Source organism: Glycine max, chromosome 2 (genome assembly GCF_000004515.6).
Source record: "Glycine max cultivar Williams 82 chromosome 2, Glycine_max_v4.0, whole genome shotgun sequence".
NCBI classification, from domain to species: domain Eukaryota; kingdom Viridiplantae; phylum Streptophyta; class Magnoliopsida; order Fabales; family Fabaceae; genus Glycine; species Glycine max.
In genome coordinates, this window is record NC_016089.4 from 5,105,273 (window position 1) to 5,132,253 (window position 26,981).

Here is a 26,981-nt window from a genome sequence, read left to right on the forward strand (position 1 = left end):
ATAGATCAAATATGTCTATCGAAGTAATTCTAAATCTCTTTTGTTATACATATTGCAATTTTGGGATTGATTTGGTGCTTTTGATTTCCTTATATATCAGACTAAAATTTATCAATTGGTATCAAACCAAGGTTCAAATCCAATTTTGATTGTATAAAATTGTTAAATCTTTGTTTATTGATTTTACATATATATGGAGGTTGATTTTCCATTTTTATCCCGTCTTTTTGTTTTCCTACATATCTAGGATAAATTAAGAATTTAAAGCGGTAATTGATCACTTTTTTTAAAATCTATTGGATTGATATGAGAAGTTTTCAATGCTTCAAACTGGAATATGTTCAAAATTGCAACATGTACAACATGAGCTTTAGAAATACCTAGATATATAGGCAGACAACATTGATATCCATTCAATATTGTCTGTGTGAGGAGAAAAACTATTTATATTCCATGATGCCTTAATTTTTTGTGAAGTCTCAATGGAGCAACACACTTGAAAGTGTAAAGAAATAGGACCTCTTCCTATGTTAAATTGATATGGACTCACTTCAAACTTAATACATTTCATCCTTTCATCGGGATGAAGCAGAAAGTAAGCAGAGTAATTGCCAATTCATCCAACTTTGTTGCATATTCTCCTACAGTCATATTTCCCTATTTCAACTGCATAATTTTATTTCCTTGGCTCTTTTTACATCATCAGGGAAATATTTTACTACAAATTTGTTCTTAAACACTTCCTAAGTTACTTCCACTCCTACTACTTCTAAAAGTCTCCTTGTACTATCCCACCAATTAATACTTGGCCTCATCGACCAACATATAGGTCGCAAAAGTAACCTTTTGCCTATTTGTGCATGTCATTGCACAAAATATTTTCTCCATTTCTTGAATCCACAAATCAGCTTTCTCCGGACCATATCCTCCTACAAATTCTGAAGGATTGTTCCTTTTGAATTCAGATAAACCTTGAAATTCGGCTACTTCTTCATTCCTTTGATTAGTTTGTTGCAACATAACTGCAACCATCTCCCTAATAGCCTGAATAGCTTCCACCATTAAAACATGTCTTCTTCTTGCCATTTGTTAACTATCACACCAATATGGTAGACACAACGTACACTTAGTCCCTACCCAACACTCACTAGAACGAGACTCTAATACCTCTAAATATAACACCCATATTTTATAAGACTTATTTATATAATTTAATATATATGTATATATTACATAGTTTCACTAATTTATTATCATATTTGAGTACTAACATTATTTCATATGTGTACATTCCTTCCAAATACCAGTCAAACTACTCTCTCACTCTCACTCTCTCTCTCTCTATATATATTCAATTATAGAGGAGAATGTTCTATGTTTGGTGGGGTAAATTACCAGATTCTGGAAAAAGAGAAAGTTATCATTATATAGCCTCTTAAATTTATTGGCCACAATAAATAGGGAGATCATATTAGGATTCAAATTCTCCCTTTATAAATGTCATTAAAACCTTGACGATCTACTTTCTCATTTCCACAAATGTAGCATATATAGGAGGAACATTTGATTTCACTTCCATCTTTTGCCATGTACATGAAGAGAAAGAAATAACACAAAATGAAGGGGGTTAGCATATTTTATCTTGCCATCAACTTAAGAATAATGAAATATAACTATGACGCTCAATTTATTTAACAGACGTAATGTTAATGCAGTATAAATGATGTGCGATATGCATGGGGCTCATAATCATACTACTCCATGAAGAAATATATTTATTTATTTTTATATGGGGGAGCTATTGGGAGACACTACTTTCTTTCGGCAATAATAAAAGAAGAACGATATTTCTTACGAAATAATTTTGTGAAAATTGCACGATGACCTATTTCCTCAGTACTTATTAAACAGCAAAATATTCAATTCATTATTTAGTTAAAATAAAACAATTTACATGAATATCATGAACTAACAAGCCATAGTGCTAATTTGGATTGTAAACATTTCAATCTCTTTGCGTATCTTTCATACGAACAAATTTTATATGTTACTATATACAAAAATACCAAAACTTGAATAATCACTTATGCATTTCTAATTAAAAAAACTAAACATAATTTAATTATTGTCAAAAGCATTATTTTTGAGTTACTTTTTATATGAATTTAAAAGAAAACGTTAATATTAAAAAAATATGAAAGGCATTACAGAAATACTCTCATACTGTTAACCAAATGCACTTAATATTCCTCCATTATTTGACCGATAAAAAACCACCTAATTGTTTTTTTACGTATAAAGCTGAGTACCTTTCCTCACAAACATTGTTGAAACTTTTACATTTGCACCGTTGCAAGCCTATGTTTAATTTCTTACCATCCGTTAATTTTATATATAGTATTGTATTTATATAAATATATATGTATATTTATTTTTTTCTTATATAGTATTAATTATTATATTTACTAAATATAATTATTTATTAAATTTAATAAATGTAATGATAATATTATTAAAAGTATAAGTTTTGAATTGAATTTATACTATAATTTATTTCATGATTTCCATTTGACTGACTTAATTTTAATAAAAAAAATATAATAACCATATATTCATTATGAAAAATGATAGCGCAAAATTATAATTATAAGTTGAATTCCAATTTTTATAAAATTTGTGATGACACGAGTATTAATGTAATATTTAATTAATTTTATTAATATATTATTTATATAAATATTCTATGTATAATTTATGGAGAAATTACATTTGCACCTATGTTTTCTACTAATTGTTTATGATATCTTTAAGTTAAGCGTACGAACTTTAATATTTTTTTATGAATTGTGTCTAATATATTTTAGTTAAGGATATGATTTTAATGATGTATAATATGTGTTAAAGTAATGTCAGATAACTCATAGGTATATATAATTTGAATAAAATATTGGTAACATGGGTGTAATTTACTAAAAAAAATATTTTGAGATTGGATGAATAATGTTACTAGGAAGCCTTGTGGTCTTGTAAAATATAGTTTTTTACAACTTCAAAAATGTTTAATAAAAATATAATAATATATTAATTAAATATGAGTTTATAAAATAAAAAATAGTAATGAAATTATTAAAAGCATTTATCATATTAAAATATTAAATCAATTAATACTTTTTAAATTATTTTAAATAATTAATTAAATATAGTAGATATTCCTAAATAATAGTTTTTTATTCAGAGCATTTATTATATTAAAAGTATAGATTTTTTATTATATTAAATGCATTAATTAATATTTTTATTTTATTAAAAGCAATTATTAAAAGAATTTAATATTTTTCAAAAAAATATATTAAATAATTAATAAATTATTTTAAATATTCCTTAACTAATACTCAATCGGACTAATCATGGATTGGATTGACCATAGAGTACCTTTTAGAGAAATTGATAGCAAAATCTTACTTGAAATATATTAGGGGTGAATATGGATTAGACTTATCCAAAAAAATCTTAAAAAATTTACTTGATTCAATTGATATTGACTTAGTTTGATCAAGTTCATGAATCAAGTGGGATTAAAGAATGAGAAAGCCAATCAAGTCAAGTATGGTTAAGAGTTTATTGGTTATACAAATTAACTTGAGACTCAACCCGACTTGGCCCAACTTGATTAGTTAATATATTAAAATAATTATATATTTTTATTTTAGTAGATGAGAATTGAATTGAGACAAAGAAAGTGAGTTGAGAATCTCATTTTTCTTTTTTCCTTTTTTGTGTTGAGCACTTTTTCCTAACAAAGTAAACAACATCCTTTACGTCACATCTTCACTATCTGGTCATCAGTTCTACCGCTTTCTAGACAATATCGTTGGATTGCATAGTGAGTTCTCTCTTCTTTTCTTTTCTCTTGTCATTTCTCTCTTTTATTCTCAACTTCAAGTCCTAACTTGGTATTTTGTTTCTTCAAGTTTCAAGTGTCTCTCTTTCCCTCTCCAAATCCTATTCATCCTTTCCTTCACCACTCACAAATACTCATATTTTCACAAATCATTCAAAGGTTTGTTGAAGGTTTGTAATCTTTATGATTTTCATTTTCTGTATTTTTTTCTTTTTCTAGTTTTCTTGTTTATTATTTAATTTTATTTGGTCTGTTTGTTCAAATTTAGGGAAATTAATAACCCTAACCCTAAATGATCCTTTTTGTCCAATTTCCCCTCAATTTGTTCAAATTTAGGGAAATTAATAACCCTAACCCTAAATGATCCTTTTTGTCCAATTTCCCCTCAATTTTCCCAATTTTATCCTATTTTATAATTTTTTCCTCTTTTGTCGGGTTACTCAAAAATCAATTCAATTTGACCCAAATAAAAGAAAGTCTAGTTTGAATTGAAGAAAATCTACTAAATCTGACCGAGTCTGTTTACCCAATTTGATTTCAATTTTTGCTTAAAGTAGACCCAAATTGATTTATGTAATTCATCCCTACATATTATGTTGTGTGGAACAAAAATATGGAAATAAGATAAAGATAAGTCAGAGGATATTTCATACATATAATATAGTGCAAAAAAAAATGTTAGGTTGCCAATGACACACCTAATTGATACGAATTGCAACTGCAAACATTGGGCTAAAAAGGATGTGAAATGGTATTTGTCAATGAGATTCATATCAAATAGTGATAATTTCTTGAATGAAGCATAAGTATTTCTTTAGAATCTTTAAATTTCTGGCTTCATTAATTCCTAGCACATGCAGTCAAATGCATGGTGATTTCCTTTTAAGGGTTTTGTGATTTGCGTTTTTCCGATTCATGAGAAAGTTGAAATGATGATGTGAAACATTTAATGTATTTGCAGGAAGCATCAATAAGAAATGGATAATAGCAATTCAGCTGCAACGACCGGTGTCTGGAATGATTTTCGGTCAATTGATATAATAATAACAATACTTATGAGCCTCAATGTTGTGGACCTTGCAGTTGCCTCGCTGGTCTGCAAAATGTGGAACAAAGCTTGTCGTGACCCGTCTCTTTGGCGCAAAATTGATCTGTCCGAACTCAATAACTCATACCTTTTCAACATACAAAATAATAAGCCGGGAGCTTACAAGCATTCGAGGGGGAAAATTACTCAATTCTTAAAGTATGTTTTGAGTCTGAGTAATGGAAATACAAATTGCTTAATATTTAACTACAATGTTGACTTAACGGATGAGCAGTTCATCATAGCTGCTGAAAGGTAACATATTCTCTTATTCTTAATTACCCTTTAATTTGTGCATGCATTTGGACTATTATTTATACAACCTTCTAAAACAAAACACCCATCAGTATTAATTAAGAAGTCTAAATTAAATATTGCATATATATAAAAGTTGTTTGGTATTACATGTTGCAAAAAAGAAGAGGAGACTATAAAAAATCAAGGAGATTCTCTTCATTTGACATACTTAGTTACATAATTTGATTCTCTATTTATAATAATGCAACTCATAGGCATTAATACACAACTCTTCAATTAAGACACTAAACAAACATAATATCATGACCCTTTAGATACATAATGGTTATACAGAAATAATGCCCGTTAATGCTTAGTATCCCACACCCATATTCATCTTCTATCGTCTAATACATAATGGTGCTTTTGTCTTGTTTTGTAGGACCCCAAATCTGAAACGACTAGTTCTACCAAATACATGTGTCTTTTCAAGAAAAGCAGTGCATACGGCAATGAAGTCATGGGGGGGCCTAGAGTCCATTACCATTTCCTTCGATGACCCCAATAAATACATATTTTCTGCAATTGCCGAATACTGCAAGAACATAACAGAGATGAAATTTAGTCACGGTTGCCTCCTCTTTGAAGAAAATTATGTTGAAGCGCTGCTTAAATGTGCCCCTAACTTGAAGGCTTTGAGCATTCGGTGCATAATGACAAGCATGGGTGCTTTGTGCGGTGTGTTCACTTCCTTCCAACATTTGGAGGCGGTGAATATATGCCATAGCTCCATTATAGATGCACCATATTCTGATTTCGGTGTTGTGGATATTACTTATGTACAAAAGCATTTGCCGCCATCGAATTACGGAAAGCTTATATATTGTAAAGAAGGATCATGCCTTAGGTGCAAGAATGACAGGAGCATTATTCCTGCCGGAATTTTCCAAATTACAAGCTTTCTTATCCATGCCTCAGAGGATTTGTGGCGGGAGGACGAGATAACTTCTCTTGCACATTAATCTATCTGAATATGTTTTGTTTGTGCTGCATCAAACCTTGTTAATTATTTGGGTCTCACTCATTTTGTGCTTCAAGTAATTAACTTTCATAGACATTTAATTACCTTTTGTTGATTCCTGTCTAAACATGTTTTCTTGTGCTGTTAGCCTATCCATTTACTTGGATAAAACTTTGATTGTTAAGTGTTGATTTGCTATAAGGATGTATAAGCTAGTACTTTTGCTGGGAAAATACTTCAATGCAATGGTTATGCTGGAAATACATATATATCACAAATTTCTGGGTGCATGATTTTGTAGAGAAGCTAGAACATTTGTACATTCTGGTAGTAAATGGCAAAACTTGTTGTGTAATAATAATATATCTCTAAAAACATTAATAAGTTGTTGGTGGTAAAATTATATAAAACCATGCAAGGGAAAATATAAACCAAATTCTGAAAATGTATTTTAAACCTTTATTAAAGTCGGATAAGATAATTCACTAATCAAAGGTAGCACCCATAAAATATCTACTTTTTATCAGTTTGCAAGCTTTTCTGAAGACAAATTAAGATTTAAAGATTTCTAACTCTCACTTGTCAGTAGCCTCAAAGTATGAGTGTTCATTGTGAATGTTGCATGTATATTTGATAATATAATAGTAATACAAGGTGAGTTTTCTATTTCCGTTGCTACGTATTTCTTTCATTATACACGTGAGAAACAAAATCTTTCTTATTACGAGTTATTGATATATCATGTTTCTTTAACTAATTATTTTTCTCGATATGAAGGGTTTAAGTTGCTTCACTTAATTATAAGGTGTTGGGTAATAAACACGTGACATGGGGGGAGCTAGATGGTGCAAAGGGAAATGATTCTACATGGTGCAGAGACATTTGCTCTCTAGATAAAGCCCTAAGTTGACGGGCACACTAATTGAGGGAGTCTTTTAAGAAAGATTAGCATCTGCACAAGAAACCTCTTTCTGAAATAATCCATTGATTGCTGCAACCAAAACCAAATCTTCGAAGCAAAATTGCATTGGAAAAAACGATGCTCACTCAATTCGTATTCTTTTGTTTTTCATTTCATTCAACCACATCCTCAATTGCACTACCTTTCACCAACTGTTTGAGCAACTTTGTTTAATTGCATGTTTTGAAAACTAAAAATACTTTTTGAAAATAGAAATCAAACAATTGATTTAATAGTGGGTACATTTTCCATGCTTTGGTATCGGACTTTCCATTTGAACTAACTAATGATAAATATAGAAATTATTTAGTTTTAGGATAAATATATTTAATTTGATTATGAAATTGAAAATACATGTATAACCCAATTGTGGTAACATATATAATATCGCATCAACCATAGTAAGTATATAAAAATATAATTACTGAAATACCTCACGTTATTTGTTGGTCTCTCCTTCATGGCGCTGCTTGTGAGCCAAATGATTCAGACATGCCATTTGTTTGGTTAACCCACAAGCTTGATGTCTTGACACAGTCTTATGAAAAAAGCTCAAAACCCGCAACTAAATTTTTTTGGTTATTCTTACATTGTGTGAGTCATATTTGATATCACATTGACCATAACTTTCCATCCCCCACATTGATCCATCCGGTGTAATTAGTGTATATATAAATTTAACTATACCTTTTGCTACATGTTTTGAATTATTCAAACACATAAAAAGATGATGCTTCACACCATGATGAAATTTCTAACCTATCCAATATTTACTCCGTTTCCAAGATCTCTCTCTTCCAATCTAGGTAGGGGATCAACTTCGACACTGACATTCAGCACCCACCCTGATAGTATTATGGATAAGACTCAAAACCTGACTGAGAAAGCGACAGAGTAAGTAAAAAATAACTTATTGTGGAAATCATGAAAGGGAGATATTGTTAATCGTGAACCAATATTCTTTTTTAAGAAGCATAGATCATCGATGCAAACTCTAAATTAATTAAACATATAGTATATGTTAAGAGTTTAATGTATAAATTAATTTTATTATAATCCAATCATAATTTATTATTGATATATAATTTTATAGATAATTATTGTAAAAATCAATAAACTTATTATACATAATAATTTATGATTAGATAATAGTATAAAATTATTTTATATTATTGGTTTATAACTTCTTTTTTTTCATATGCTAAATCTCATTATTTTATTTTATGTGTTTTTGTTATTAACTAAGTAATAGTTGTGTTAACTATATCCATCCCGTAACAATACTTATCAAGAAAATATAATACATATGTATTTCAAGCATTATTTTATTTAATTAATTTAAGGTCTTCGAGGATTTAATTCGATTTAATGTAGTTAATAATAAAATAAAATATAATTAACAATTGCAGGAATGTGATGTCTAAATATGAAAAAAGGATTTGAAGGGGCTAGTGGTGGAAAACAATCCACAACAAAAGTTGAGAAAGATAAGTTCATCCATGAAAATCACCCAGGTTTGCTTTTCATAAATATGAAAAAAAATCATGCCGCCATTTCCCCCTTCAATAATTCAACTTGTTTGGAGTGAATTAATGGATAATGATTTAATTTGTCTAATAATTAAGATCCAGTACTGATAATTTTTGTCTCTTTGGAATGTTTATGAAGCTTATAATGAGGCGCGGAGAAATGAGGTGAAGGAAAAAAACAAAACAAGGCACTAAACATACACCAACGCCTAGTTATTGATTTATATGAAGACTGAAGAGGTTGAATATGTAAAGCCGTTCATGGTGATATATATTCTGAAAGAATATATGATTTCGAGCTTGGCGTCATTTCCATCATATAAACTTTGGTATCCATATACTGATTCCTATCATGTACACCCATCATATCCATTACATAATTACATAATTCTAAGGGATATTCTTTGTGTTTACTATATGAAGAATGCTTTTCTTCCATACTCGTTGAGTGTTTTTTCTATTATTAATATGAAGATGAAATTGCAAATAGGATATTTATTCTCCCTTAAAATCAGGGTCCAAAACTTCATCCATTCATAGCCATGTCGTTAAAATTATACTTAATCCTTTAAATGGTTTTGATATTCTTTCAATATTTCTCTAAGGTTACTATGAACCTGCAATTCAGCCAAACACATCAATAGAACAGTCATAAGAATTTCAACAAACAATTACTAAAAATGACTTTAAAAGGATTCAAATTTGTAGAATTATGAAAAAGGGTGAACAAACCTTGAAATCTTAATTTCTACCGCCTTTTGTGCGTTTGTTTTTCCCTTAGAGAATGTCGAACTGTATAATCAAGGAGAAGTAATAATTTGTTATTTTTCTCACAAAACATTGCATTTGAATGCATGTAAACGGAATTCAACGATAAACCAAACACATCCAAAAAAGCTGGCAGCCATTGTGCTTAACTTCACTGTAAAGTACACAGATAGTTAAATTTAACAAGCATGGGGAAGGAATGGATATGAAAACCTTTAAATGATAATATTGTTGTATATCTTAGGTATATTTATTTTCTTGAACGTTGCAATTTCATAGTAAGTACTTGAAAAACAACAGATGGTTTTGAAATGTTTAACCTTACCACAAACAACCATGAATAGGTTCAGATACATGGACAATTTGAGCTCCATGCACATAACCTAATAATGCCTATAAAATCGTAAGGTTAACCGATTAAACATAAACATAATGCAAACAATACAGTTATATAAAAGGCAGAAGTAAGACATCTGATATTATACAAAACAGGATTAAGTTTAATATAATACTTGATAGTAGCCAAGACATGACAACATAAGATTATGAGAGGCATTTGTGAATAATTTGATATATTCAATATCAGGCATTTCTGAACATGACTTCCTCCACTATATTAACGACCCATAGACCAACAACAAGCATAATATCATATTTACTGCTTTACTGCCTAGAGTCCCTTCTTAATAATATCATATATATTATATGGGGTAAATTGCACTTAACTAAATACCTACATAATAATAAATACTACTGTATATATTAATTAGAAAAGAACATAGTCAGTCCTCATTTTTTTATGTCATTAAAATCATGAAAGTGAAATACTGTTAATCGTGCTCCAATGTTCATAAATATTTAGTTTTATCTAGCTATTAACATTTAAAATTATGAAATCACATATTTTTCAAATTAAAATAATATGTTAATACTAAGAGACTGAGAGAATGAGAAAAAATATTTTTTTACACAGATGGTAAAAATATATTTAAGAGATTCATGTTAAAAAATATCAACACACACGTCATGATTTAAATCAATCATATAATTAAACTCTTTTTTTGGAAGGCAAAAGTTATATTAGCATTAATAGTTAAGAAGGTACATAAATAAGAAATGGGAAGTATAGTAAGGCACTATACATATATACCACTATCCCATATACCCCTATGTTAACATATAAACCCAAAAGAGTTAGCAAAAACCTGCAGCTATACCAAGTATATGCAGAACAAAAAATGCCCTCATTAACACCCAAACGGATTCAAACACCACGAGGAAAAAAGGATCCCCGCTGTGAAACCCCTTTTATATGCAATCCATTGCCAAGTGACATGCTTGATAGAATTCAGAATGGCCCCAGGTTCCAAATCAGCATTATCGAAAATCACCCTATTCCGTTTAAACTCTTTTAAATGTTAATGGTCATAACAATTAATATGTTCGTTGTTATTAATCTCAACCATTTTTTGGGATGGAGCATGTCATGTTAGCTGCGTTGTTAAGTTAAGATACTCATTTAATATAATCAATCTGCATTTCGTTTTAAATAACATTAATGGTTGAATACTTGAAGAGAAAAAAAAATATTGATGTTTGAGTAAAATCTAATATAATCAATCTAATTTAATAAATATTTTGTGTTAAAGAATATACTAAATATATACTCTTAAATGATATAAAATTTAAAGGATATTAAATATATAATATTAAATAATTTTAATTACTTAAAAATAAATTCAAAAGAATTTTGACATCAATCACCTTTTTACATCAATTTGATTACAACAATGTTAAAAGTTATTTTTTTATGTCAAAAATAAAAATCATTTATCTTTGACAAATAATTTTCAGAACCATTTAGTATGAGATATATAATTTTACAAAACTACCTAATTTAATAAAAAAAATCATTTATCATTATGACATAAATGATAAATGATGTACAAAAGAAAGATTATACATGATGTTGTATAAATTGTTTTACATATAACATTTTTCTAATATAAACCATTTTTTTGCTAATTTTTTAATTTATATAATGAAAGAATGTCATTTAATTTTAAGAAAATAAGTCCTCCAGGCGTAAGTTTTATACGTACCTAATTATGTAAACCAGATATTGGATACTGCATATACACGTTAGCTAAACCGAACAGCAGAAGAGCTGGAACAAAACTTAAATCCGAAATTTCTGATTAAACTTAAATAACTACGTGCGAATTGATTAACAAACTCAATTTAAAATAATGCTTCAATTATTTTCCACAATTTACTTCCCATAAGCCACTTTAGCAGCTGGCTTCCATTTGCTACTTTGGTTAGAAAAATAAAAATGAATATAAAACAGACTAAAACTACTAGGGAGCAGAAAATAAACCCTTAGCACATTGTACACTGGTCAAAGTTGATCAACAAAGTGAACACTTATTGGGATTTTATGGCTATTATTTTCAGCTTTAAATACAGACATCGTACATCATTGAGGATTGCCTGGAATAGATCATGTTCAGCATTGATGATGAATAAAACGATTATCATCAAAGTCATGCATCTACGACACTTTATTGAATCCTTTTTCACCTGCACTTGCCATTCCATACTTCATACTTCGTGAACCAATCCGTATAAATCATCCATAGTAATAATTCAGTAAGTATCCTAATAAACACGAGCTTTAGGAGGGAATGATTCCACCTCATCATCCAACGTATTCATGTGCACCGGCCTGTAATCTAACCGCACCTTCTCATTATCCCAATATCTGCAAATCAATACACAAAAACTCGGTTAACAGAAAGAAAGCAACTCGTAGACATAAGTATTTTAAAAACGGAAGTGTTACTGTAACAAATCCTGCAAACTAAAGTCAATTTTGTTTTAGGCTATATGATCCAACAAGCCCTGCAACGATATTACAAGTGTGCCTTGACAAATCAAAAAGCTAATGGCTCACTAACCAAAATATATACCATGCTCATGGTTAGCAACACAAACAAAATACCTCACTCCCCACATGACTGTTACAAGCTTTTCAACTTCTCTAGTTGGTTGCAAAATAACCAAGTCATTGTTCTTTAGTCTTACAACTGTAAACTGTAGTGAATATGGAATTTTCAACTAAAAATACGATATTCAACAGAAACATTTATAATTTGCCACCAAAAATCAATGCAAGCTCAATATTGTATCATGCCATCACTTCAAATTTGATGGCGTTTACTTAAAGATGGCAAAGACCCTGAATTGCATAAAGGCTCATCTCTTTCTGTAATGAAAACAACCCAGTGACAGAGGTTCTTCAATCAAGGATCACTTGATTTAAAGATAATACAAATACCAGATAATGCAATAGAAAATACCATTTCACTTGCGTCACTGGTTTATTTACTGTTTGGTTTCTCTACCAATACAAGAGAATCAAGACTCAAACTCTGATGCACTTAAGAAAAAAAAAAAGCTTGTATACACTAAAAGGGTCAGGATTCCCACTAGAAATGAAGAGAACCGGCTAAATCCAAATGTCTACTGATGTAAATAACAATTTAAATGAAACATGACTTACCCCAAAGTATGTTTCATCCATTTCTCATCATCTCTTTTCTGTAAATTAAAAGCAAGCAACACATTCAATTAGACAGACTTCATATTAATGGGTGAAATTTACACAGTAGATAACAAATTGGTTCATAGTACTGACTGTGAAGTCCTCACGGGCATGAGCACCTCTACTCTCTTTTCTTGCTTCAGCAGAGTGCATGGTGATGCAGGCATTTATCAGAAGATTTTCCAACTCAATGGTCTCAATCAAGTCAGAGTTCCTGAGAATATTGAGCCAATAAACTTTTAAAATGAACAAGTAGATTCGATTCCTAGAAATAATAGGAATCCAAGTGGCATTGGACAAAGAAGTCTTACCATATCAAACTTCGATCCTTCAACTTGACATCATGAAAGCTCTCCCATGCTTTATCAATTAATTGACAACCTGCCACAGGGAAGATGAAATTCAGAGAAGATAAATTAAAGGAGCAGTAAAGATGTACCATGGGAAAAGGATAGTAGGGATAAGAGGACCAAGCACTATTGATCAACAAAGTACTACCTTCTTCTAACGTTTCTTGTGTACGGAACACAGCAGCATTGTTTTGCATTATTCGTTGCATATTTAACCGAATTTTTGAAGTTGGCAACGACCCGTTTGAATTTCTCAATTTGTCCAGCCAAGCAATTGTTTTCATACCAGCATCCTTCTCTAAAGGCTTTTGTTTCTCTCCTGCAAAACGAGAAACAGGTGCATTTTTATCACCTCATTTCAGCATACACAATCCATTTAATAACTGCAAAAGAATCTTGCCTGGCCTTTGGATTTCTGAAACTCTATTTGCACAAGCTCTACCAAAAACAACAATGTCAAGAAGTGAATTTGCACCAAGCCTATTTGCACCATGGACTGAAGCACAGGCTGTTTCCCCGGCAGCCATTAATCCAGGAACTACTGCATCGGGATCATCACCTTTAATAGTAATCACCTGAATAAGAAAAAAGCCATATTAGACTAAATTTTTTTTTTCATTTCCTTTTTTCATTTAAAGAAAAATGAAATGAAATATAACAAATCCAAAGAACAAGATTGCTTTTCTTATACTAACTTCACACATAACAGTATAAGATTGACTTTATTAAATCCATACAAGTAATCAAGTATGCCAACAACAAAAATTAATAAAAAAAAAAGATATCACTATTTGCAATGTGACAGTTGCAAGGGTACAGAGAGCACCAAATGCTATTCATACATATTCAAATTGAAGGAGAAGCATATCATGTATTAAATAAGCAAAGAACACTAATTTATGACAACCATAAACAGTTGCTGTAGAAAAAAACTATATACAGGCATGACAGTGACTAATTATGTTATGTTTTGAATTTATTTTCTACTCTGTTTCTTAAATTTTTCTTTTGTTTATTTTTTTTTTAATTGGAGGTTAAAAGATTAGTTTTAAGATCGTACCTCTCCATGATGATTTGTGGGAATACCACCCATGTTATAATGCACTGTTGGCAAAACAGGAATAGGTTCCTTAGTAACATCCACACCAGCAAAAATAGCAGCTGTTTCAGAGATACCAGGTAGCCTCTCCTTAAGAACATCTGGGGGTAAGTGATTCAAGTGGAGATAGATGTGATCTTTCAGGGGTCCTGCAAACAATTTCCACTGTCAATATTGACAAGATATCCAGCTTAACTGGAAGATCAAATATTTTCCAATACAGAGAATATAGAGGTCATGACATGCTTCAAGAAAATAATGTGTATTTCTAGTTTCTAGAAGACACAGCTGAATATATTCAAACACTGGTTTCCACAAAAGTAATATTGTAACAATTATGTTAATAAGGACTTATTATCAAACTTAAAAACAGCATACCTACACCACGGCCTTCCCGGATTTCCATAGTCATTGACCTAGAAACTACATCTCTTGATGCAAGATCCTTTGCAGTAGGTGCGTATCGTTCCATAAATCTCTCACCTTCACTATTCCTAAGAATTCCACCTTCACCACGAGAACCTACATGGTCCAAGAAAGAAAATGAGAAGCAATATATATTTCAACTTAATTAGCCCAGAGTACATTACAGTATACAACCAAATGTGAACCTATATGAAAATAAGAACTTTAAAACACCAACCTTCTGTGATAAGGCAGCCAGCTCCATATATGCCAGTTGGGTGAAATTGTACAAACTCTAAATCCTACCAAATTTATGAAAAGAAAACATGAGTAATAAAATACTTGCTATATAAGATTTCAGCTTAATAATGAAAATTGCAAAGCCCAAAAAGAGACCTCAAGTGGTATCCCAGCACGTGCAACCATGGCATTGCCATCTCCAGTGCATGTATGTGCTGAAGTTGCAGAAAAGTATGCTCTGCCATAGCCCTGGTGTGAAAGTGAAACAAAAGATTAGCACACACATATCCACAACAAGTATAATTAAAAACTTCAATGTCAAACAAGCAAAGAAAATCATGTACCCCTGTGGCCAAAATTGTTGAAGAAGCTTGGAAATGATGTAATGTTCCGTCCTCCATATTCAAGGCAATCACTCCTTGGCAAGTACCTGTATTTCCAATATGGAGAATTAGTTAACTTTATCATCAACTCCAACACACAGGCAGCATCGTCTTCACAACAAGTAACAGCATATTTATAAATATTAAGGACTAATATGATAGACATGAGAAAAATAAGTGAAAAGAAAATATAGCCATCGTAATCTCACATCTTAAATCTTAAATACAGATAAAAAGGAAGACAAGTTAGTTTTTGGTGTACCATTCATAAAAATGGTCTACAACAGTAACATGTGACAATGAACTTTTAACCATTTTTCTCATTACTTTTTTTCTTCTGTCACCTCCATTGCTGCTAGCAGTCTGGTCATGATATGATCATGACCAAATGAGTCAGCAGGCAAGGAGAGAAGGAAATCCAAATTCTTTATATTTTAAAGATATGCATAAAAGACAATTTTCAGTTTTTACTTTCTACTATAACATTGTATTGGCTAACTCTATTTTCCAGATTGGCTGGGAAAAACACGTGATAAATCCCCCTTGTTGTAAACTTAACTTTTGAAATTGCTTGCAAACCATTCTGGACATACCAAAAAAAGAGAGGTATTATTCCTATAAATACACGAGAATTTGAAAAATTGAAAAAAAAAAATCAGACTCAAAAATGCAAATGAGGGTAGTATACTACTGTATAATTTTCCAGCGGAGTTGTGCAGGAAATTTCCAGTCACTGTATGCTCATTAAATCACTCCCTATGAATGCTGACCCCTTGTTCAATTAATTGATCGCACATTGTTCATTGAAAACAAACTACTTTCTGCAGCAACTCACCATCACTGTTCATTAATAGATCTAATGCAAAATATTCCACAAAAAACTGGGTATTATGCCTCATAGCTTGGCCATAGAGAGTGTGCAATAAAGCATGCCCAGTTCGATCAGCAGCACATGCACAACGATATGCCTGACCACCTATAGCAAAGGAACATAAGTCAGAACTCTCAGTGGAAAAAGGCTAATATCCCTCTTCCAAAATCTGCATTTACCTTTTCCGAAGTTCAAGCTCTGACCACCAAATGCACGCTGGTATATTCTTCCATCTTCAGTTCGTGAAAATGGCAATCCATAATTCTCAAGCTCAATGACTGCTTTTGGTGCCTCCCTACACATATATTGGATGGCATCTTGGTCCCCTGTAAACACAGAGCTTGCCTTTTCACATCCACTAAAGAAATAAAAGAAAGAGCAAATACTAAAAGAATCTCTACCACCACAATATTCACAAAGGCAAACTACTCAACTTCTAGTTATATGAAAATTTTGCAAGACAAAATGTAAAGTAAAGTTTTTAAGATTGAGTGAGTTCATACCAAGCCAATCACTTCCCTTAACAGTGTCATACATGTGCCACCTCCAATCATCTTCAGTCATATTTCCCAATGCAGCATTTATACCACCCTATACACAAAGTTATTCCCATGATGAAAACTTAATACACTTTTGTGCATCATCCAATACTTTTTAATTCACAAACGAATTATACAAACAGATAAAACATAATGATAGGGTATTAAAAGGCAATCAAAATCCCAATTCATCAATGAAAAGCTATAATCAACATAACTGAGCTTAAAGCGTCTTTCATCCCCTAAAGAAAGTGTCAAACAAGGATGAAGTTGTAGCATTTAAGTGACCATAAGACAATCATAATGGGGATACATTACATCACCAAACCTACTATAACCAATGAGTAACATCAACTTTATTACATTCCTAAAATATCTCATTTTTTTCGATACTTCATGCCTAAAATATCTCTAAGCGTGTATGATCATCAGAGAGATAATAAATCAAAAGTTAGCAGGTTACCACTGCTATATTCATCTAGTTAAAACCATTACCAATAGCCCTCATTCGGTGGTCCGTAAATAGATTTATTTAGAACAAATAGTCAAATTAGCCCCTTTAAGCTATAGCGTCATCTTACTAGTTCCAAAAAAGAATAAAAAATAAGTCCTAAATATGTTTTTAAGCTCTTAAATTTGAGACACTTTTGGTTTTGGTCTCCCAATTAAAAAAAAAAATTAGTCCCTCAAATTTGTAAATTGTTGTTTTTAATCCCTCAACTTCACTTTGAGGAACTAAAGAAAGACAAGAATTTTGTTCTTGTAAGTCTTTTAAATTCACTTTGGGGGGCTAAAAAGTAAAAACAATATTCTACGAATTAGATTTCTAAACCAAAAGTGCTTTAAATTTGAGAGATTAGAAATATATTTTAGCCAAAAAAAAGTAAAAACGAACTTACATTTATTGTCTTGAATGTGTATTTCGTCTTAACCAAATAAAATCACCCCTCAGGGACTAATTTGGTCAACAAAATAGAAACCTTGGTCCACCATTAAGGGATTAATTTAACATGATCGACGAACTAATTTGATTATTAACCCTCACTAAATGAATAACAAGTTGTGTCACAGTATAAGCAACCGAAATACACAACAACAAAAAATCGTAAATTACGACAAACAAGTAACGTGCATATGAAGATCTGGTACCTGAGCTGCAACAGTGTGTGAACGAGTTGGGAACAGCTTTGTAATGCAAGCAGTGTTGAAGCCATGCTCCGAAAGTCCAATGGCGGCTCTCAACCCTGCGCCGCCAGCGCCCACAACGACCGCATCGTACTTGTGATCCACCACGTTGTACGAGGAGCTCCCACCACCACCACCACCCTGCACAACAACCAAAACGACACCATTTCATTAATCAGCGAAATCAGAAACGAATAATTGAGAGAGAGTTGAAGTTGATGCATTGATTCGCACAGAGAAAAATCTTGAAATGTGAGATCTAAGTGGTTGGTGATTAGGTATGGATCTCTCCGAAGCTGGTACGCGAATAGCACGAGCCACGCACCGCCACATTTCTGAAGCGCAGACACAGACACACTCACGCTCTCCTTCTCTCTAATTTTATATGTAGTGTTTTATTTTATTTTTCTAGTACTCTTGGTCTCGGGTTCTTAAATTTGATACTACTAGTATTTTCTGTGTTCGCGTTTGTTGTTTTGACAAGTAGGAGTAGCAAATTGGATGGTCGGAATAAATGGAAAAAATGCCACGCAAACTCTGCTGTTACAAGATTGTAATTATTGGACCACATCAATCACATTTATCAACAAATGAAACGAAGTCACAACATGACTAACCCTACTATATTTAAAACCTTGGATGTGAAACAAAAATATTAGATGTATTCTGATTTTTACTACTATGGTTGTTTGGGAAATTAAATTTTAATCAAGTGGAATATTATTAGGAATGCAGGAAAATACTAGAATAAATCTATAATCATGCAAGAAGCTGTGGATATTTTTGAACCTAGATGGTATTTTGGCCGACGTAAGATGATTCAGAAAGACACGTTTGCATCGTAAAAAAGCGAGGGGTGGCTGGTGTGCTTTTGGCCACGACTGATATGATTTAGACAGTCCACGTAGCCTTCAAACGCACCGCAACTGCCAAAAAGTGTAGATATGATCATATGAATAGTCTGCATGACAGTTTCTGCTGACTGTTTGGTTGAGGAACAAACGTATGGGAGAAGGAAAATATTTTACCAGCATATCTGTTGTAAATTTACCCCAAATTTAAGTGTAATTATTAATTTTAGAAGAATTCAAAAACAATGCAAAGTTGACTTTGGGTTCCGAAAGTATTTTGACTTAAAAATTAATAGTAAGTTTAATTAAAATTATTTGTTGAAAAAGATATTTATTTTAATCAAATAAATATTTTTTTACTGTATTTCTCTAAACTGATTTTCTTAAAAAAAACATTTATTTTTGTTTATTTTCTATAAATAAGTGTTTTTTTAAAAAAACATTTATTTTAAGTTTAAACAAATTGATCCTAAGAGTAAGAAGAAAAATAAAGAAGTGTTTTTTTTTTTAACTTTTCTTCTAATAATGGAAGTTTTAGAAGAACAAAAATTTAGACCGGCGATCGATAATTCTGGGGGTTCATCGTGTAGTTTGATTTAATTTTAAAAGAATAGCTCTTGAAACCAAAGAATTAACATGTGATTCAAATCAAATCAAATCATTTTTTATGGTTTGATTTAATTTCATGATTTTTTTAATTTTTAATTTATTCATACAATGTAAAACTTAATAACTAAATTTACATCATTACTATTATGTTATATTCATCTTAAAAAATATATTTTTTTCCTATTTATCTCTATTTAAAATATTTTAGCAGAAAATTATTTGATATATTGTTTGATAAAGTTGCAATTTATGAAAATTAATAAACTAAACACATTTTCATTATTTTCACTTTCTACACATTGGAAAGAAGGCACCTAAACAAGCATGGTTTTTTTTTTCCAAAAGCATGAAGAAAAAAAAACTAGAAACTACATTAATAATCTTTCTTCTCCTCCTTCTTCTAGCTACTAAATGAGGAGTGTTTGGAAGAGTGGGTTTGGACTTTGATGGGTAAAGCTTTGGGGAAATCAACGTAAGGGTATGCAATAGGTTGATCCTCTCCAACAAGTTCCCAGTTGTAGTTGAGGATGAGATGGTGGATGAACACAGCCATTTCAAGTTTCCCTAACTCTGATCCCGCACACATCCTTGGTCCTCCTCCAAACGCCATCAAGTTCATGTTAACATTCGCGTTTTCGCAACTTCCACTCTTATTCTTGTCCTGCATCTCCAACCACATTGCCAAAGCAAAATTATTTAATCAATCAATTTTTTAATATTAGTTCTATTTGGATAGATTTCTTTATAAATAGGTATAAACAAATAGTCTTCTAGGCTTCTATATTGGGCCTAAGTTGACAAATTAAAAGGCCTCGATGTTTTTATTTTGGGCCACAAAATGATTGACTTTGAATGGACCTGCATAGAATCAGAATCTCTTAACCCTTAAGAGGATTTAGACAAAATTAAACCTATGTAAACTAAACTAATACCTTTTGCTTCAATTGGTTAGGGTTCATAATTTCTCTTAAACTCGTCGAATCCAGGAAAAATAAAAAGATGGATCCACTTCTAGTGAAAAAAATATATTACTTTTTCAAAAGTGTTAAGTTGTAATTGTTGGTAACAAAATTCAATGAATCAATGATAAAATAAATACTTCTGCATAATAAATTATAATTTAAATTATTTTTTTATACAATAACATTGTATTTTCATTTGAAGTGGAATTTATTTCCCAATCACCTATCATTATTCCCTTTTCTACTTGTCACCTACATTTTTTTATGTATAATGAGAGCAACGAAGTATACACATCACTCACATGTTTGATAATTCACTGAGTTAAGACTTTGGTTCTCTTTCAATAAAGTTATCTATAAACACCTATAAGAGAGAAGAAAAAAAATATTACCTTATACTTTATAAAAAAAAATACAACCTTATACATAAGTTTAAATCACTTTTTTTTTGGAAAAGCTAAATAATGTTTGCTTCTCTAAAAAACTGATTTTAACCTAAAAAAAGATTTAATTATTTATTTTTAAGTATTTATGGAGAAACTTATTTAAACAAGGTATCTAATTATTAAAATATGTTTATAACTGCATCACATATTATCTTAATGTAATTGTTGACATGTATAAATATATATATATATATATATATATATATATATATATATAATATTACTATTAAATACTAATATTAAGATTCATTTTCAAAAAAAAAATTCAAACAAGACTAACAATTTTTGAAGGGCATGTCTACAAAATCTAGAAATACTACTTCGATCATTATTACAAGGCCCAAATTAAAAATATGATTTCATTTTTTTAGTAAGATTAAATAAAAAAATCTTTACATTAATTATTTTTTCATAAAAAAATATTTACATTAATTATTTTTTCATTAAAGTAATTTTAAATAAAAAAATATTTTAGAGTGAGAAATATAATTCATTAATATTTAATAATTTTTTTCACAATGTAATTTTTTAAATAAATTTAATATTTTGAACAAAATTAATTATTTTTTAAAACTTTCTTATATTAGTTATTTTCTTTCAAAAAAAAATAAATAAGTAGAGCTTATAATTAGAACGAAAAGGTAGTAGTATAATTAAATAGTCCTAGCGGGCTAGCAGTATTGATTTGCTGAAAAAGAGTAGGGGCATTAGAGGATAGATAAGAGAAGAGGCTGATAAAAGAAAAGGCACACATGCACGTGCATGTGAGAGGGGCCACTTGCACACGGGCATTTATTATCTGCTACTGCTGCAACCACAGGGCCCGCCCCCACACGTGCACACCATCATCATTCATCGCATCCAGTGGGTCCCCCTTCTGTTCCCAAGATCCTTCTCCCGCTGATTACGACACTTCATCTGTAGCTACTATACTATTCTCCTTACCAATGTTCCAACTCAACCATTTTCTTTTTTCATTATCTAATGCTCCCTTTCAACAATTTTTAAATTTTATTTGAAAATAAAATAAAATAAAGAAAATTTTTAAATTTTTATTTCTAGAAATCATTTTGTTTTTATATTTTCTTTTCAACCAAACAAAAGAAAACATTTTGCAAATCATATTTTTTCTCTTATTTCCTCTCCTATCAAACCAACCATAAGTTTCATCCATTATACTATTATTATGATTGCTTATAATCCATAAAATATATTAGGTAATAGTGATTCTGCCAACGAACATGACATTGGTACTAATAGTCACTTCTCTATGAAATAGTTCATTTTTTTTTATTTTAATGTGTAAGTTAATTATTTTCATACCACAAAGTATGGATATTTTTTAATGTGACTCTATCTAGTTAGGACTAAGTCAACAACAAGGATCAAAGGATCATGCATTCTTTTCAGCTTCGTCAAAGCTGTACGGCGTGTCTACCTCGTGGGGGAGGGGGGGCTGATTCTGAAGCGCCGAATGTAAAGTGTTTTTATGTACTAAAACTACAAAGGAAGCTACAATACCAAGCTAAAGGGACCTAACACCTATAAACTTAGGCGACGAACATTAACGTACATATGACTTTAATAAGTTTTAAAATTATAAAATACCATAATGCACAAAACATAAAATCAGCAATATATTATAATAATTACATTTGTATTAATATAAAAGTTAAAAAATACCAACAAAGATTTGTCTAATTAATAAGATATGAATCATATTCTATAAGGATGTAAGTGAGTGTCTGATACACAACTCACTTATAATTTTTGAGTAGCAAGAGAAAAAATTAAAAAATTAAATCAAAGCATCCAAAATGTCATTGTTGTGAATTATCCGTGCTGTCTTGGCCAAGACTATGACTATAGTCTATAGGCAACTAATAATATATACCCTTTGCTAGTTTTGGCAAAATCTCAACCCCCCATCATCAATTGAATTTTGTTCATTCACGGGCCACACTTCCCAGTAATGGGAGTGATTGCATGTGGGAATCCACAGTCGCAAGCTAACACCAATTGAATTCAAGTGCTAGGGGATGATGGGGACCTCTGCTTAGTGCTTAATAATATTTTCCCCCTTTTTCTAAAATTCTCTTAAAACCTTGGCTTTAGAAAAGAAGAAAAGAAGGGGAAGGGTAATAATAATAATAATAATACTCGTGCAAGGCGTGCAAATGTGCAATGAGTCTATAAGTTATAAATGGAACTGACCTGCCATCTCCAAGGATTAAATTGGTGAGGTTGGTCAAAAAGTGCAGGATCGAGATGCACAGCTGAAACCACCGGAAGGACTTTCCACCCACATGGAATATCATAACCTTTTTCAAACACAAACACAAACACAAACAAAAACACATTTTCAATACACATAAAAAAAGCCCTTCTACTATAACACTTTAAGCCTATCTTTCCTCTTTGGTTTTCCTTTTCTTTCGACCAAAAATGTAAATAAACACTTAAAGAGTGATACCATCTATATATATCTTCCTATATTAATTTCTTACCTTTGTAGTGAACATCCTTAATAGCCTTCCTGTGAATAAACCTCACAACATTTCCTAATCGAAGTGTTTCGTTCACAACCTTCACAAAGACAAAGAAAGAGCAATATTTATTATTAACATATGCAAACACGTTAATGTTGGGCTTCATCCCCCATATGATAGTACTTTTAAAATGTTAACTTTATAAAATAGAAAAATTACTGTTATTAGAAATAGGGTTTCAACAACCAATATCTCAGAGTCCAAAGTCCTAAAGGCAATAAGTCATTGGTTAAAGAATTGAAAAAATAAAATTTTAATATTAAAAAATATTTAAAACACAATTTTATGTATTTTAATAAAAAAAATTATATTCTTAATTTCTTACCCAGTATCCGAAATACACTGATTATCATCTATCATATAGAAGTATTATAGAAAAAGAGACACAAAAGGACAGAAAGATAAATCCCAATTTATTATCATATATTCATATGTGACTTACACAGTGAGTAAACTCCATTCTTTTGTAATCATCCCAAGTCAATTCAACTTCCCCTGTCTGCTTCTTTGAAGTGACTATTTCCACGTGTTCTTCCTATTATTATTTCCAAAAACAAAATAATTCCTATTGGTTAGAACTTAGGAGTAAAGTTAATCTTTTTTTTTTTTTTTGTGTATGTCGTTGTAATTAATTGTCCTAAGAAAACATTCCACGTAGCATCGTGGTACTACATGCTTACCCTTAATTGTTGTATGGCTCGAGGACAACCCGGCAAGAAGTAAATAGCTAGAGCTATGGCTACCGATGAGGTTTCGTGGCCAGCAAAGAGCAAGCTCAATACCAAGTCAAGTATTTGCTCATTTGAAAGATTTGTGTGCGTCATAACCCAACTTAGAAGATCATGGTCTTCCTCCAAACTTGCGTTACCCTTTTGGATCCTCTTGTTCCTTTCTTCCATTTTCCCCTCTATAATCTTCTTTACGGCACCCCTAGACTGTAAAAGGAAACTTACAATATTAAAAATTAAAAATTCAGTAGCACTATTAATTAATTATTTATGGGGAAAAAAGGGTTCTCTAAAGTCTAAAGTAGTAGTAGTATTAAATATTAATTGACTATTGCTACCTTTAATGCTTTCCTGTATGCTGTTCCGGGCAAATTCAAAGGCGCAGTAGATACAACACCCTTCATGAAAGACACATATTCTCTCCTCAATTGTCCTGTTTCGGGATTCCCAGGCTCCAAGCTCATTATACGTTTCGCCATAAAATTGAAGGTGAACTGCAATTTTATTAATCAACCAAACTAACTTTTAACTAGTAATTCATTGATGTTTGTACTTGTAACACTAGTAGCAGTGCATACTAAATAAACATTAACTAGATTTTAAAATTCTAAAACATCAACATAGGAGGTAGTAGTAATGAAATTTTGACAAGAGAAGTGGTTAGTTAGATACCTTTTTGGCTTCTTGTAGAGCGGAGAATGTAGAATTATTGTTCCATGAGTTAATAACGAGAAGGGCATGCCTCTCGACCTCTTTGACAAGATGTGTTCGGAGCTTAGCATTGCTGAGAAAGTTGAGTGAAATGTTCCTCATTTCCTTGTGCATGTCCCCTACTAAGACCAACATAGACCATTTCCCGAGTATATCACGAATGCTCTTAGGATAGCTGATCTCAAACAACTTCCCATCGTTCTGCAATATGAACCTATTCAGCCCTGCATCTGCTGACACTATGGCTGGCCCCCCAAACAAGTTTGACTTGTAAATTTTACCATACCTGCACATATTATTGAACAATTAAGCTAGTGAGTGTTTGAATTGCAGTTAGAAGTATGTCAAACGGAAAAACACACATTCCAATGTACCAAACCGAGAAACGAGTATTTTGTCTCATTCGGATGAAAACAAGTTAAGTTGAACATAACTTTTATCCAAAAAAATACACCCTTTAGGGCCTATTTTTCTTTTTCTTTTTCTTTTAATTTTTCATGGTGTATTGGGGGGTGATTGATTTTACCTTGCTATGTGGTTCTCCATAAATTCTCCAAGTGTAACAGCAGGGTAAGGGTTCAAATACCCTATGGTTTCCCCAAGAAGGGGCCACCCCATTTGGCCAGGGGGAAGATTAAACTTTGGTTTCTTTCTTCTGGTGAAAATGAAGGTGATGAGAATAAGAGCAAGGATGGAACAAGAAAGAAAACAGAAAGTGATCAGGTGTGAGTCTGACATGGGAGCTAAACCTGTCTGATTCTCTCTCTCTCTCTCTCTATGAAGCAAAAAAGAAAAAAGAAACAAATGAAACTTGCATGTGCAGTGTGCAACAGGATGAGGAAAAAGGTCTCACACTTGATGAAAAGGAGCTTCTATTTTTTGGCTTAGTGAAATTACAAAAGCAGGTGTTTCAATGGAATCGGGCCTAATGAAAGTGTGAAGCCAAGGAAGGGGCCTTTTATAAGCTTCTCTTCTGTCTTTAAGAAGAAAAGGAACAGCGGAAAGTAGCGAAGAAGTAGGCTTTACACTTGGAAAACATGCACTTTACCAATCAGTTTTTTAATTTATTATGTTTGAATCCATGTCGATTAACTTGTCACTCAATTTTAAGAGGAGTAATGGCGTATAGACTTTCAAATTTTTTAAGCACCTCATTAATACTGCCTTGGTCTCGTTACAAATTGTTGCATAAGAAAAAAAATTATCATTCAATAATTATCATTTTAGTTTTCAACCTAACATTAATAACTTTTTGAGTTATGCTAATAATTAGTTATAGATAGTATAATTTTATTCATCATAAGGACCCATGTTACATTTGTTTTACTATTTTTTTTCTTTTATGTTTTTAATATTAACCGAGAACAACAATTATAATCCATAAATAAATTAATAATAATATAAGATTAATTTTGTAAAATTATTATTCTCTTTTATTTATTTATTATTTTTTCTTGATTTATATAACATAATATACGACGGCTAATATTTTGGGAGGGAGTGAGTATTTTTTTTTTTTTGTCTATCTTCCTATTAATTAATTATAGTACTCTCTTCGTTTTTATTTAAAATATCCAAGTTTTAAATTATGCCTATTCCTTTTTGAAAGATTCAATTTATAATATTTTTTGGATTAATTATTTTAGACTAAAAATATTCCCTAATAAAAGAAAAAGATAATGTGTTGACAAACTATTAAAAAAGGAAAGTATTAATGATAAGAATAATTTTAAAAAAAATTATAAATTTAAAAAAATTTATTGGTATCAATTAAATTAATTACTTTTCTTAATCTTAATAAAATAGTTAATTAGATCTTATATATAGGAATATAAGGAGTAGTACTCTCTATCTAAATACTGGTATAAACAAATTTCACTAACTTACACAAGAATTAACAAAATTGATTAATGTCATTTAAAATATGATATTACTAAATAGT

At 31.0% G+C, this 26,981-nt stretch overlaps 3 protein-coding genes across 3 annotated transcripts; 1 reads left to right on the forward strand and 2 right to left on the reverse strand.

The window, feature by feature from the left end:
- Positions 1-4,878: 4,878 nt before the first annotated feature.
- Positions 4,879-6,247, forward strand: LOC102669145 (F-box/LRR-repeat protein At3g48880). Its single transcript, XM_006574638.4, has 2 exons — positions 4,879-5,243; positions 5,668-6,247. Exons 1-2 carry the CDS (start codon positions 4,879-4,881, stop codon positions 6,245-6,247), a joined length of 945 nt encoding a protein of 314 aa, XP_006574701.1.
- Positions 6,248-11,871: 5,624 nt separating this feature from the next.
- Positions 11,872-18,870, reverse strand: LOC100802169 (succinate dehydrogenase [ubiquinone] flavoprotein subunit 1, mitochondrial). The gene is made up of 16 exons (XM_003517979.5): positions 18,418-18,870; positions 18,148-18,324; positions 16,963-17,050; positions 16,639-16,785; positions 16,424-16,564; positions 15,550-15,635; positions 15,362-15,454; positions 15,204-15,267; positions 14,939-15,082; positions 14,522-14,709; positions 13,862-14,036; positions 13,610-13,780; positions 13,423-13,492; positions 13,205-13,325; positions 13,070-13,107; positions 11,872-12,268 (listed from the first exon to the last, which is right to left on the reverse strand). The coding sequence occupies exons 1-16, from the start codon at positions 18,514-18,516 to the stop codon at positions 12,166-12,168; spliced, it is 1,905 nt and encodes a 634-aa protein (XP_003518027.1). The 5' UTR covers positions 18,517-18,870; the 3' UTR covers positions 11,872-12,165.
- A 1,033-nt stretch (positions 18,871-19,903) lies between these two features.
- On the reverse strand, positions 19,904-25,984 carry LOC100800210 (cytochrome P450 90B1). Its single transcript, XM_006574639.4, has 8 exons — positions 25,566-25,984; positions 25,001-25,325; positions 24,667-24,822; positions 24,281-24,535; positions 24,043-24,135; positions 23,559-23,637; positions 23,266-23,372; positions 19,904-20,304 (listed from the first exon to the last, which is right to left on the reverse strand). Exons 1-8 carry the CDS (start codon positions 25,775-25,777, stop codon positions 20,044-20,046), a joined length of 1,488 nt encoding a protein of 495 aa, XP_006574702.1. The 5' UTR covers positions 25,778-25,984; the 3' UTR covers positions 19,904-20,043.
- Positions 25,985-26,981: the final 997 nt, after the last annotated feature.

Coding starts and splice junctions, on each gene's coding strand:
- LOC102669145 (XM_006574638.4), top strand. CDS start 4,879: ATGGATAATAGCAATTCAGCTGCAACGACCGGTGTCTGGAATGATTTT. Junction 5,244..5,667: donor TTCATCATAGCTGCTGAAAG/GTAACATATTCT, acceptor CTTGTTTTGTAG/GACCCCAAATCTGAAACGAC.
- LOC100802169 (XM_003517979.5), bottom strand. CDS start 18,516: ATGTGGCGGTGCGTGGCTCGTGCTATTCGCGTACCAGCTTCGGAGAGA. Junction 18,325..18,417: donor ACATTTCAAGATTTTTCTCT/GTGCGAATCAAT, acceptor GTTGTTGTGCAG/GGTGGTGGTGGTGGTGGGAG. Junction 13,781..13,861: donor TTCAGAAATCCAAAGGCCAG/GCAAGATTCTTT, acceptor CTCGTTTTGCAG/GAGAGAAACAAAAGCCTTTA.
- LOC100800210 (XM_006574639.4), bottom strand. CDS start 25,777: ATGTCAGACTCACACCTGATCACTTTCTGTTTTCTTTCTTGTTCCATC. Junction 25,326..25,565: donor ATGGAGAACCACATAGCAAG/GTAAAATCAATC, acceptor TAATATGTGCAG/GTATGGTAAAATTTACAAGT. Junction 24,823..25,000: donor CTCTACAAGAAGCCAAAAAG/GTATCTAACTAA, acceptor ATAAAATTGCAG/TTCACCTTCAATTTTATGGC.